Below are 13,267 nucleotides of genomic sequence, written 5' to 3'. Positions count from 1 at the left end.
GAGAGGGGGGACGGGAGGGAAAGGGAAGAGAGGGGACGGGAGGGAGAGGGGAGAGAGGAGAGGGGAGAGAGGGGACGGGAGGGAGGGGGGAAGAGAGGGGACGGGAGGGAGGGGGGAAGAGAGGGGACGGGAGGGAGGGGGAAGAGAGGGGACGGGAGGGAGGGGACGGGAGAGAGGGGACGGGAGGGAGGGGACGGGAGGGAGGGGACGGGAGGGAGGGGACGGGAGGGAGGGGACGGGAGGGAGGGGACGGGAGGGAGGGAGGGGACGGGAGGGAGGGAGGGGACGGGAGGGAGCGAGGGGACGGGAGGGAGCGAGGGGACGGGAGGGAGCGAGGGGACGGGAGGGAGCGAGGGGACGGGAGGGAGCGAGGGGACGGGAGGGAGCGAGGGGACGGGAGGGAGCGAGGGGACGGGAGGGAGCGAGGGGACGGGAGGGAGCGAGGGGACGGGAGGGACCGAGGGGACGGGAGGGAGCGAGGGGACGGAGGGAGCGAGGGACGGGAGGGAGCGAGGGGACGGGAGGGAGCGAGGGGACGGGAGGGAGCGAGGGGACGGGAGGGAGCGAGGGGACGGGAGGGAGCGAGGGGACGGGAGGGAGCGAGGGGACGGGAGGGAGCGAGGGGACGGGAGGGAGCGAGGGGACGGGAGGGAGCGAGGGGACGGGAGGGAGCGAGGGGACGGGAGGGAGCGAGGGGACGGGAGGGAGCGAGGGGACGGGAGGGAGCGAGGGGACGGGAGGGAGCGAGGGGACGGGAGGGAGCGAGGGGACGGGAGGGAGCGAGGGGACGGGAGGGAGCGAGGGGACGGGAGGGAGCGAGGGGACGGGAGGGAGCGAGGGGACGGGAGGGAGGGGACGGGAGGGAGGGGACGGGAGGGATGGCGCAGGGGAGGGAGAGGGGGGGGGGAGAAGGCGGGGGAGGGAGGGGGCAGGGGGAGGGGAAAGGGGAGTGGGGGAGGGGAAAGGTGAGTGGGGGAGGGGAAAGTGGGTGGGGGAGGGGAAAGTGGGTGGGGGAGGGGAAAGTGGGTGGGGGAGGGGAAAGTGGGTGGGGGAGGGGAAAGTGGGTGGGGGAGGGGAAAGTGGGTGGGGGAGGGGAAAGTGGGTGGGGGAGGGGAAAGTGGGGGGGGGGAGGGGAAAGTGGGGGGGGGGAGGGGAAAGTGGGGGGGGGAGGGGAAAGTGGGGGGGGGGAGGGGAAAGTGGGGGGGGGGAGGGGAAAGTGGGGGGGGGGAGGGGAAAGTGGGGGGGGGGAGGGGAAAGTGGGGGAGGGGAAAGTGGGGGGGAGGGGAAAGTGGGGGGGGAGGGGAAAGTGGGGGGGGAGGGGAAAGTGGGGGGGGAGGGGAAAGTGGGTGGGGAGGGGAAAGTGGGTGGGGAGGGGAAAGTGGGTGGGGAGGGGAAAGTGGGTGGGGAGGGGAAAGTGGGTGGGGGAGGGGATAGGGGGTGGGGGAGGGGATAGGGGGTGGGGCCAGGGATATGCAGGAAAGAGAGGGGCTGGGTGTGCGCTGGGGCAAAGGGGTGGGGCCGCGGTGGGATGGGGCCAGGGCGGGGCAGGAGGGGCGGGGCCACGGCAAAGGGGCTGTTGTGCAATAATTAATAAAACTGCAATCTCAACACACTGTGGTTAGACAGAGAGCATTGCAGGGGCAGCTCTACCCCAGTCACACATCCTAAAATAACAACTATTGTAACAAAGCAAATAACAAAGCTGATTTTTGAGAGAGAAATACAAGCAATATAAAAACCTTTCTTTTTCTTCTTTTTTTTCTTTGTATCGCCTTGTCTGTAGAAGAGAAGGAAAAATATTAGGAAGCAGAGACAGTAGGAACTGTGCAACCAAAACCGAAAGGATTTGATGTTTGTTAGTTTCGCATGTTTCCAGTTAAATGTGCAGAAACCAAACGACATAACTGTGGGCATTTCAGAGAAATGGGGCTTTTCATCGATGATGCAGTGTCAAATGATATTCTTAACACCATGCAACTGTCCAATCGATCAAACTCAGATGCAAACGCAAGTCCAACCATCACCTGATATTCAGATTGTTTCCTGCAATGGTTCAGCCAGAAGCGACCCTGAAATCCGGAGCTCCCAGCAGAGAGCGGTGCTCACCAGGAGCATCACCTGGGAATTTGAAGGCAGCAGCAGCCCATGATTTTCTGTCGCCGGTTAACCACAGGCAACCATGAAACCTCAAATTGCACTTCATGCGAGTGCCCTTCCCCAGTCTCTATAATGTAAAACCAAGCAGTGCCTGCACAGCCCACAAGTCTGGCTAAGAGGGGCAGGTATGGCAGCTCAACATTCCTGGTTACAGGATTTTCAGACAGGATAGAGAGAGGAATAAAAAAGGGATGGGGGGGGGGTGTCACGGTATTGGTTAAGGAGGGATGATATGTTAGAGGGATCATCAAACAAGGCCATTTGGGTCGAACTGAAAAACAAAAATGGGCCGATCACACTGCTGGGAGTTTACTATAGACCCCAAACAGTGAGAGGGATATATGTAGGCAAATTTCTGAGAAGTGCAAAAACTATAGGGCAGTAATAGTAGAGGATTTTAACTCCCCTAATATTAACTGGGATAAAATTGGTGTGAAGGGTGTAGAGGGTGTGGAATTCCTAAAATGCATTCAGGAGAACTTTTTTAGCTAGTATGTAACAAGCCCAACATGGGAGGGGGCAGTTCTAGATTTAGTTCTAGGGAATGAAGCTGGGCAGGTGGAAGGGGTATCAGTGGGAGAGCAGTTAAATGCTAATGACCATAATTCAGTTAGATTTAAGGTAGTTATGGAAAAGGACAAGGAGAGACCACAAATAAAAGTTCTAAATTGGGGAAAAGCCAACTTTGCTAAGCTGAGAGGTGATTTAGCCATAGTGGACTGGAAACAGCTACTTGAAGGTAAATCAGTGTCAGAGCAGTGGGGTGGCATTCAAGGAAGAGATCCGGAGGGTTCAGACCAAATATGTGCCCTTAAAGAAAAAAGAAAAAGGATGGAACCAACGAATCTAGAGGACCCCTGAATATCTAGGTCTATACAGGGTAGGATAAAGACAAAATGCGAGGCTTATGACATATACCGAGGACTAATACTGCAGAATCTCTCGGAGTATAGAAAGTCCAGGGGTGAAAATAAAAAGGAAATTAGGAAAGCAAAGAGAGAGTATGAAAAATTCTTAGCAAATAAAATCGAGGAAAATCCAAAGATGTTCTATAAATATATTAAGAATAAGAGGATAACTAAAGAAAGGGTAGGGCCTATTGAAGACCATGAGGGTAATCTGTGTGGAGGCGTGAAACGTGGGTATGGCTCTGAATGAATACTTTGCATCTGTTTTCACAGAAGAGCGGGGCGATGCAGACACTGCTTTTGGGGAGGACGAGTGTGAAATATTAGATGAAACAAACATACTGAGAGAGGAGGTATTAAGGGGTTTAGCAGTTTTGAAAGTGGATAAGTCCCCAGGCCCGGATGAAATGTATGCCAGGCTGTTAAGCGAAGCAAAAGAGGAAATAGCAGAGGCTTTGACCATTATTTTCCAGTCCTCTTTGGCTTTAGGTGTGGTGCCAGAGGACTGGAGGACTGCTAATGTGGGAGAAAGGGATAGACAGAGTAACTACAGGCCAGACAGCCTAACCTCAGTGGTGGGAAAATTATTGGACAAATTCTGAAGGACAGGATAAATCTTCATTTCGAAAGGCACGGATTTATCAAGCACAGTCAGCACAGATTTGTTATGGGAAGGTCGTATCAATGACTAACTTGATTGAATTTTTTGAGGCAGTAACAAGGAGGGTCGATCAGGGTAGTGCGTTTGATGTAGTGTATATGGATTTTAGCAAGGCTTTTGATAGGGTCCCACATGGCAGACAGGTAACAAAAGTAAAAGCCATGGGATCCAGGGCAAAGTGGCAAGTTGGATCCAAAATTGGCTCAAAGGCAGGGAACAAAGTTGATGGGTGTTTTTGTGACTGGAAGGCTGTTTCCAGTAGGGTTCTGCAGGGCTTAGTGCTGGGTCCCTTGCTTTTTGTTGTATACATCAATGATCTAGACTTGAATATAGGGGGTATGGATTAAGAAGCTTGCAGATGATACTAAAATCAGCTGTGTGGTTGATAATGAAGAAAGCAGCTGTAGACTGCAGGAAGATATCAATATGGGCAGGTGGGCAGAACAGTGGCAAATGGAATTCAATCCGGAGAAGTGAGAGGTAATGCATTTGGGGAGGGTTAACAAGGAAAGAGAATATAAACAATAAATGGTAGGACACTGAAGTGTAGAGGGACAATGGGACCTTGGAGTGCATGTCCACAGATCCCTGAAAGTAGCAGGCCAGGTAGACAAGGTGGTTAAGAAGGCACACGGAATACTTGCCTTTATTGGCCGAGGCATAGAATACAAGAGCATTGGGGTTAGGGAGGTTATGCTTGAACTGTATAAAACACTAGTTGGGCCACAGCTAAAGTACTGTGTGCAGTTCTGGTCACCACACTATAGGAAGGCTGTGATTGCACTGGAGAGAGTATAGAGGAGATTTACGAGGATGTTGCCGGGCGTTTTCCTTGGAACAGAGGAGGATGAGGGGAGACCTTACTGAGGTGTATAAAATTATGAGGGACCTAGATATAGTGGATAGAAAGGACCTATTTCCCTTAGCAAAAGGGTCAACAACCAGGGGGCATAAATTTAAAGTAATTGGTAGAAGGTTTAGAGGGGATTTGTGGGTAAATTTATTTACGAAGAGGATGGTGGGGGTCTGGAACTCACGGCTTGAAAGGGTGGTAGAGGCAGAAACCCTCACCACATTTAAAAAGTACTTGGATGTACACCAGAAGTGCCATAACCTACAGGACCGAGAGCTGGAAAGTGGGATTAGGCTGGGTAGCCTCTTGTTGGCCGGCATCGACACGATGGGCCGAATGGCCTCCTTCCGTGCTGTAAGTTTCTATGATTTTATGAAGTCCAGCATTAGTGCAAAACCACACTACTGTGTACCAATACTTGGGAGTGGGAATCGTGTACAAAGGTCCAAGTTAGCTCCAAAGTGAAGCAGAATGACTTCATCCCCCAGTCTCACTCCACTTCATTCTGTGTTGGTGGGTCGGGTTCTCACTCTGGAATCAGGCAACGTTTGCACTAGGACTGCACCACGAGTGTACAATGACACAGCTTCACACTAGTGCCACAATTCTAGTGTGAATGCAACCTCGATCTAAAACTACTGGTATGTTCTGTCTACATTTACAGAAAAGTGCATCTTCCATGACCTTTCCACATACCCACGCTCCTTCAGTTGACTTTCACCTCCCACTTTTGCAGCCTTCTTCCTTATGTATGTGGCACCATGTGAATTCTCTAAGGCATCAACATCGACTTTGAAAGACATCGCGTCAGGCGAAGGGAGGTGCTTGCTAAGTCTGCACAGAAAAGTGTTTAGGAAACTGAAGTGAAATTAATAAACCCTCATTTATTATTTTTGCTAAATTATTTCTCAATCTCACTAACAGCAGCAAACACGTACCAATATTTTTAATCATAACAATATGCCCAAATTATGGAACATAACTTGCTTACAAATGACATTCTCCGCTGTGCATCCCACCCCGTTTTTGCTGCATTGCATTGCATTGCTCACCTTTCACAAGAATACAAGAAATAGGAGCAGGAGTCGGCCATACGGCCCCTCGAGCCTGCTCCACCATTTAATAAGATCATGGCTGATCTGATCATGGACTCAGCTCCACTTCCCTGCCCGCTCCCCATAACCCTTCACTCCCTTATCGCTCAAAAATCTGTCTATCTCCGCCTTAAATATATTCAATGACCCAGCCTCCACAGCTCTCTGGGGCAGAGAATTCCACAGATTTACAACCCTCAGAGAAGAAATTTCTCATCTCAGTTTTAAATGGGCAGCCCCTTATTCTGAGACAATACCCCCTAATTTTAGTTTCCTGTGAGTGGAAATATCCTCTCTGCATCCACCTTGTTGAGCCCCCTCATTATCTTATATGTTTCGATAAGATCACCTCTCATTCTTCTGAACTCCAATGTGTATAGTCCCAACCTACTCAACCTATCCTCATAAGTCAACCCCCTCATCTCTGGAATCAACCCCTGAACAGCCTCCAATGCAAGTATATCCTTCAGTCACTTGATGTCTGAAATTTCATCCAGAGACCTCTGCGTCTACTGTTATTCCTTTAAAAACCATGTCAAACGACGCTTTAGTCCACAGCCTTCAATCACCCCATCGAAACTCTCATTTGGGTTAGTGCTTGGTTCCTCTTGCCAGTACTCTGCAAATTGCCACAAGATGTTCTGTATGTTAACGGTGCTGCGTAAAAAGGATACGTCTTAGCCTTTTCTGAGTCCACCAATGAATATGCAGAGATGAGCTGTGCCAAAGTCCGGACATCCTCGGGATTTTGTCTAGAAAGACAAAACTGTCAGTGTTCTGGTTGTGAAATAAAAGCACGATTGCCTTTTACCCGTACTCTTGATTTTATCCATTAAAATAGAGGTGGCAGAAGAGGGCACATGACATACTGTTTTGTGTGGGTGCATGCATCTGTGCACTCATTTTAAACACCTCAATTCTCAGTATATTTAGAATTGGCAGAAATGTCCAAATGCAACATGAAGGAGCCTTTAGAAATTGCACAATAATGCCTTAGATTGACACACCCTGCAATCTCCCATGCCTCCCATTAAGGGAGCGTTTAATCTTTATTCGGCTAATAGAGGACAATAAATATTTTTAATTTCTATTGCACAACACATTAGGACACCAGTGAGCTGAAATACCAGTCTTCTAATTGCATCCTGCTTAATAGTAGAATGTGGTTCTATTCCAAATTTCTAAACTAATACGAATACAGTAATATACGATTTCTTCTTGCACGTTATATGCTGGTGGAGGTGTGACGGTATAAACATGGAGCCTCTTTCCAGCTCCCCACAGGAGGAAAACAATAATTTTGCACATTTAGCAATGCCACAAATTATGACTCATTCACTGACTCACTCACACACTCACAGTCCCCATCAATTCTAAGGAAAGCAGAGAGAGCTTGAAAGAATTTGGCAAGTAAAATCAGGTAAAACACAAAGATGTTTTATAAATACATTAAGAGCAAGAGGATAACTAAAGAAAGAGTGAGACCTATTAGAGAGAGACTAAAGGAAATCAGTGTGTGGAGGCAGAAGACGTGAGTATGATTCTTAATGAATACTTTGCATCTGTTTTCACAAAAGAGAGGGGCGATGCAGACTTTGCAATGAGGGAGGAGTGTGAAATATTAGACGAGATAAACATAGTGAGAGAGGAAGTATTAATGGGCTCAGCAGCTTCGAAAGTGGATAAATCCCCAGGCCCAGATGAAATGTATCCCGGGCTGTTAAGGGAAGCAAGAGGAAATAGCAGAGGCTCTGACCATCATTTTCCAGTCCTCTCTGGTGACAGGTGTGGTGCCAGAGGACTGCTAATGTGATACCTTTGTTTAAAAAGGGAGAAAGGGATAGACCGAGTAATTCCAGGCCAGTCAGCCTAACTTCGGTAGTGGGGAAAATTATTGGAGACAGGAGAGACAGGATAAATCTTCATTTGGAAAGACATGGATTAATCAAGGACAGTCAGCATGGATTTATTAAGGCAAGGTCGTGTCTGACTAACTTGATTGAATTTTTTGAGGAGGTAACCAGGAGGGTCGATGAGGGCAGTGCGTATGATGTAATGTATATGGATTTTAGCAAGGCTTTTGATAAGGACCCACATGGCAGACTGGTCACGAAAGTAAAAGCCCATGGGATCCAGGGCAAAGTGGCAAGTTGGATCCAAAATTGGCTCAGAGGCAGGAAGCAAAGGGTAATGGTTGATGGGTGTTTTTGTGACTGGAAGGCTGTATCCAGTGGGGTTCCACAGGACTCAGTGCTGGGTCCCTTGCTTTTTGTGGTATATTTCAATGACTTGGACTTGAATGTTGGCGGTATGATTAAGAAGTTTGCAGATTACACTAAAATAGGCCGTGTGGTTGATAATGAAGAAAGCAAGCTACGGATTACAGGAAGATATCAATGAACTGGTCAGGTGGGCGGAAGAGTGGCAAATGGAATTCAATCCGAATGTGTGAGGTACACATTTGGGGAGGTCTAACAAGGCAAAGGAATACACATTAAATGGTAGGACACTGAGAAGTGTAGAGGAACAGAGGGACCTTGGGGTGCGGGTCCACAGATCCCTGAAGGTAGCAGGCCAAGTAGATAAGAATGAAAGCATACCTCCAAAGCTGCTCCAAATCACTGATTGCTTCCTTCTGCCGCCCATATTTCAGCTTAAAATTGGCTGCTTCTCTTATTAGTGACAAGTGAGCAGGGGTATTCGGCTATATTTCAAAACAAAATAATAATTCACGGTGCCACATTAGATGATCTACCATTGATGCAGTACATTTTTCGAATGCAGAGGAAATAGGACACAGTCTGGAACCCACTCAACTTAAAGCCCCCCTTCAGTGCAGCAAGCCACCCACCTACTGGCCATGAGAGGCATCAACTCCAACCAAGATGATCGCCAGTATTCAGGACCCCTTCCCACTGTGCCCAACCCTAAATAATCCCAGAATCCAGGGCCAAACAGCTTCCTTCGCCCCTCAAGCTGCACTGCTCACGACCTGGATGTGACAATACGTTCTTCCTGCAGACACCGTGCATTAACTATGTACAGGAATGTACACTTGTAAACTGTGTGCAATTATACACTTAAATATACAATAACCCAATTAAATATCTGAATGCCCTAATTGTACAATACCTTGAACCCACAACCTTATGACTCAGAGGCAAGAGTATTACCAACTGAGCCAAAAATTTATCAAATGCCTTCTGAAAATTCAAATAAATTATATTTACTGGATGGTCCTCATCTACCTGTTTAGTTATCTCAAGATTTCAAGCAGAATTTGCCAGTTCTGACGAAGGGATATCGACCAGAAACGTTAACTCTCTTTCTCTCTCCACAGATGCTGCCTGACCCGCTGAGTGTTTCCAGCATTTTCCGTTTTTATTTCAGGTTACAGCATCCGCAGTATTTTGCTTTTGTATTGGTGAGACATGGCCTCTAGTTTCTATACTTATGCTGGACATTTCCGATGGCCTCTGCTCATTAGGTGAACAAATTGAGGGGACGAACATGATTATTGCTGAAAAACATGGGCAATGAGGATCCTGAGTTATTTAACTTGGTTCCAAGCCCATTCCATCCAGAGTGCATACATGATTATTCCATCATGGAATGAGACTAAGAATTTTGTGGATAGCACGTTTCTAGAGGTGGTCACCCCGCAGCTTACCTGGCAGAGAGGGAGTGGGTGACCACCAGACACAAGAGAAGGACTAGGCAGGTAATGCTGGAGTCCCCCGAGTCCATCTCACTCTCCAACTAGTATTCTGTTCTGAGTACTGGTGAGGGCGATGGTACCTCCAAGAGCCAAGTCCATGGCTCAGCTGCTGGGGGGGGTGGGGGGGGGGAGAGAATGGAAGAGCTATAATGGTAGGGGATTCGATAGTGAGGGGAACAGACAGGCGTTTCTGCAACCGCAGACCTGACTCCAGGATGGTATGTTGCCTCCCTGGTGCCAGGGTCAAGGTATGTCACCGAACGGCTGCAGGGCATTCTGGGGGGAGAGGGTAAACAGCCAGAGGTCATGGTCCATATCGGTACCAATCACAGAGGTAGAAAGAGGGATGAGATCCTGCAGGCAGAGTTTAGGGAACTCGGAGAGATTAAAAAGCAGGCCCTCAAAGGTAGTAATCTCCGGATTACTCCCGGTGCCACGTGCTAGTGAGTCCAGAAATAGGAGGATACAGAAGATGAATGCGTGGATGGAGAGATGGTGCAGGCGGGAGGGCAGTAGATTCCTGAGGCATTAGGACCGTTTCTGGGGGAGGTGGGACCTGTACAAGCCGGAGGGGGAGTTACTAGTGTTGTTGGGGAGGGTTTAAACTAGCTCAGCAGTGGGGTGGAAACCTGAGAATAGATTCAGTGGGGAGAGAAACAAAGCTGGAATTGAGTAGTAGAAAAGTGAATTTGGAAAACAGGAAATAAGGGCTGGAACATAGACAACAGGGGAGTTTGGCGATACTAAATGATCAATGTAAGGTGTATAGGGAATAAGGCAGATGAGCTGAGAGCAGAGTAACACTTGGGAGTACGATATTATCGCTATTACTGAAAGAAGGACAGGTATGGCAGCTCAACATTCCTGGTTACAGATTTTTCAGACGGGATAGAGAGGGGGGGTAAATAAAGAGGGGGGGGGTCGCAGTATCAATTAAAGAAACAATTACAGCTGTGAGAAGGGATGCTATGTTAGAGGGATCATCAAACGAGGCCATATGGGTTGAATTGAAGAACAAAAAAGGGGCGATCACACTACTGGGAGTGTACTATAGTCCCCCAAATAGTCAGAGGGAGATAGAAGAGCAAATATGTGGCAAATTGCTGCAAAGTGCAAAAACTATAGAGCTGTAATAGTGGGGGATTACAACTACCCGAATATTAACTGGGAAAAAGGTAGTGTGAATGGTACAGAGGGTGCGGAATTCCTAAAATGCATTCAGGAGAACTTCTTTAGCCAGTATGTAACAATATGTAACAGTATGTAATTTCCAAGCATGGATTGGTACATGAAGTTTCTACACACAAGTGTAGGAAATACAACAAAGGTACCTAGTGCCAGTTCAATATTCAATCCGTTGACTTCCTGTTAAATGGCTCGCTCACCTTTAAGATGGCTTATTCTCATTCTTGTTATTCACCCTCGCCCTAGCTTTAGAGGTATGTACTTGGGAAAGCCAGACAGTCTGCACTGATGCTTATTCCTATGTATTATCAATCAGACGTTATCGGCACTGGACTACACCGAATAATCATTCTGGTGGCTATTTTCTCATCTTGTATTTTTGTGCAGTATTCAAATATCAAGTACACAGCAAGATATTTACCTGGTGTTCTTGGTACCACTGGATAGCTTGGCAGAAAATCTCAATTGCAGTGTCAATATCTTCCTCGTGGCTATACATGGTAACTAATGCAGACACCTATTAATACATAAAATGATATTTTCATTGGACAGAACTTTAAAGTGCAATTTCAGAAAATCTAAATTTGCTCATCTTTCAAACATAAACTAACTTCAGATTGGTAGAATTTATAAATATATTTATAGAAATACCATCTCTGGTGCACACCTACAAAGCAAACATGTTCATAAAGCATGGCAACGTGTTCCCAGGTGACAATTCATGTCAATTGACTCATTACCTCAGTAATAAACCCCCCAGAATTCATTATCTCAAAACACAAATTTACTGTCTTTAAAATTTTCCAAAACAGAAACCACGAAACAATGGTTCTACCACAAAAAAGCCAATCAACCTGTTATGTATGCAACACCCTGTAAATAAGTGTACTATTGACTTTGGGTGGGGGGAGTGATGTTATGTATGTAACACCCTGTAACCAGCATTCTGGCAGACAGGAAGCAGAGTAGGAGTAAATGGGTACTTTTCAGAATGGCAGGCAGTGACTAATGGGGTACCGCAAGGTTCTGTGCTGGGGCCCCAGCTGTTTACATTGTACATTAATGATTTAGACGAGGGGATTAAATGTAGTATCTCCAAATTTGTGGATGACACTAAGTTGGGTGGCAGTGTGAGCTGCGAGGAGGATGCTATGAGGCTGCAGAGTGACTTGGATAGGTTAGGTGAGTGGGCAAATGCATGGCAGATGAAGTATAATGTGGATAAATGTGAGGTTATCCACTTTGGTGGTAAAAATAGAGACACAGACTATTATCTGAATGGTGACAGATTAGGAAAAAGGGAGGTGCAACGAGACCTGGGTGTCATGGTACATCAGTCATTGAAGGTTGGCATGCAGATACAGCAGGCGGTTAAGAAAGCAAATGGCATGTTGGCCTTCATAGGGAGGGGATTTGAGTACGGGGCAGGGAGGTGTTACTACAGTTGTGCAGGGCCTTGGTGAGGCCACACCTGGAGTATTGTGTACAGTTTTGGTCTCCTAACTTGAGGAAGGACATTCTTGCTATTGAGGGATTGCAGCGAAGGTTCACCAGACTGATTCCCGGGATGGCGGGACTGACCTATCAAGAAAGACTGGATCAACTGGGCTTGTATTCACTGGAGTTCAGAAGAATGAGAGGGGATCTCATAGCAACGATTAAAATTCTGACGGGTTTAGACAACTTAGATGCAGGAAGAATGTTCCCAATGTTGGGGAAGTCCAGAACCAGGGGTCACAGTCTAAGGATAAGGGGTAAGCCATTTAGGACCGAGATGAGGAGAAACTTCTTCACCCAGAGAGTGGTGAACCTGTGGAATTCTCTACCACAGAAAGTTGTTGAGGCCAATTCACTAAATATATTCAAAAATGAGTTAGATGTAGTCCTTATTACTAGGGGGAATCAAGGGGTATGGTGAGAAATCAGGAATGGGGTACTGAAGTTGCATGTTCAGCCATGAACTCATTGAATGGCGGTGCAGGCTCAAAGGGCCGAATGGTCTACTCCTGCACCTATTTTCTATGTTTCTATTCTACCACCACCAGAGGGCGCATCTGTTGGAGTCCCAAGGGATCCCAGCATCCCTTGGGAGCACTGTTCTAAGCAGGTCTCCCATGCTGTGCCAGCACTCTGGGGTCCAAATTAAGGTCACACTTACTCAATTCTACAGTACTCAGTCACATTGTTTTATTTGAGACATAACAAACCCCACAAAACAATCCCATTTCGCAATGGCTTTCTTCCAGGAGTCATGGGCTATCTTCCGTTCCATACCCTCTCCCCGGCCCTCTCAATCTTTCTGGAATATCCACAGAAGCATCTCCAGTCTGAGGTCAGGAAATGGACGGCCCTCATAAAACATGGATTTGTTTACTGCCAGTTTGTTTGTGCACATTTACAGAAAATTCCAGGCCATTGTGTCAGTGTCTGCTTGTTAGGCTGGCCCATAATATCCAGCAAACATCACATCTCGCACTCCCCCATCTTACATCTTGTTAAAAAAGCATTGCCGTTTCTTCTATCATTGACTCTTCCCCAATTCTTCCTGCTCCACCCAATCCTTTCAGCCTTCCTTCTTTCCTCCTTTGCAGATACCTTCTCTTTTATTCTTCTTTTGTTTTGCTTCCTGCATCTCTTCTGGTTTTTGCTGTGACTCTGACTCTCATTCTCTCTCCCCCTTCTCGACATTCA

The 13,267-nt window shown here is 47.4% G+C and overlaps 1 protein-coding gene across 1 annotated transcript in view; it reads right to left on the bottom strand.

Moving 5' to 3' along the window:
• srp72 (signal recognition particle 72) overlaps window positions 1-13,267 on the bottom strand; it is a 51,753-nt gene that overhangs the window by 4,972 nt on the left and 33,514 nt on the right. Inside the window, exons 13-17 of the mRNA XM_070873224.1 lie at window positions 10,998-11,093; window positions 8,274-8,377; window positions 6,348-6,425; window positions 5,276-5,413; window positions 1,740-1,777 (exon numbers count right to left, since the gene is read on the bottom strand). Of these exons, the coding sequence (XP_070729325.1) occupies window positions 1,740-1,777; window positions 5,276-5,413; window positions 6,348-6,425; window positions 8,274-8,377; window positions 10,998-11,093 (454 nt within the window). The remainder of the gene's footprint in view (window positions 1-1,739; window positions 1,778-5,275; window positions 5,414-6,347; window positions 6,426-8,273; window positions 8,378-10,997; window positions 11,094-13,267) is intronic.

The sequence above is a fragment of the Pristiophorus japonicus genome, chromosome 2 (genome assembly GCF_044704955.1).
Source record: "Pristiophorus japonicus isolate sPriJap1 chromosome 2, sPriJap1.hap1, whole genome shotgun sequence".
Classification (NCBI taxonomy): Eukaryota; Metazoa; Chordata; class Chondrichthyes; family Pristiophoridae; genus Pristiophorus; species Pristiophorus japonicus.
The sequence above is the reverse complement of the archived record's forward strand: the minus strand, read 5'-3'. Positions and strand labels throughout refer to the sequence as shown.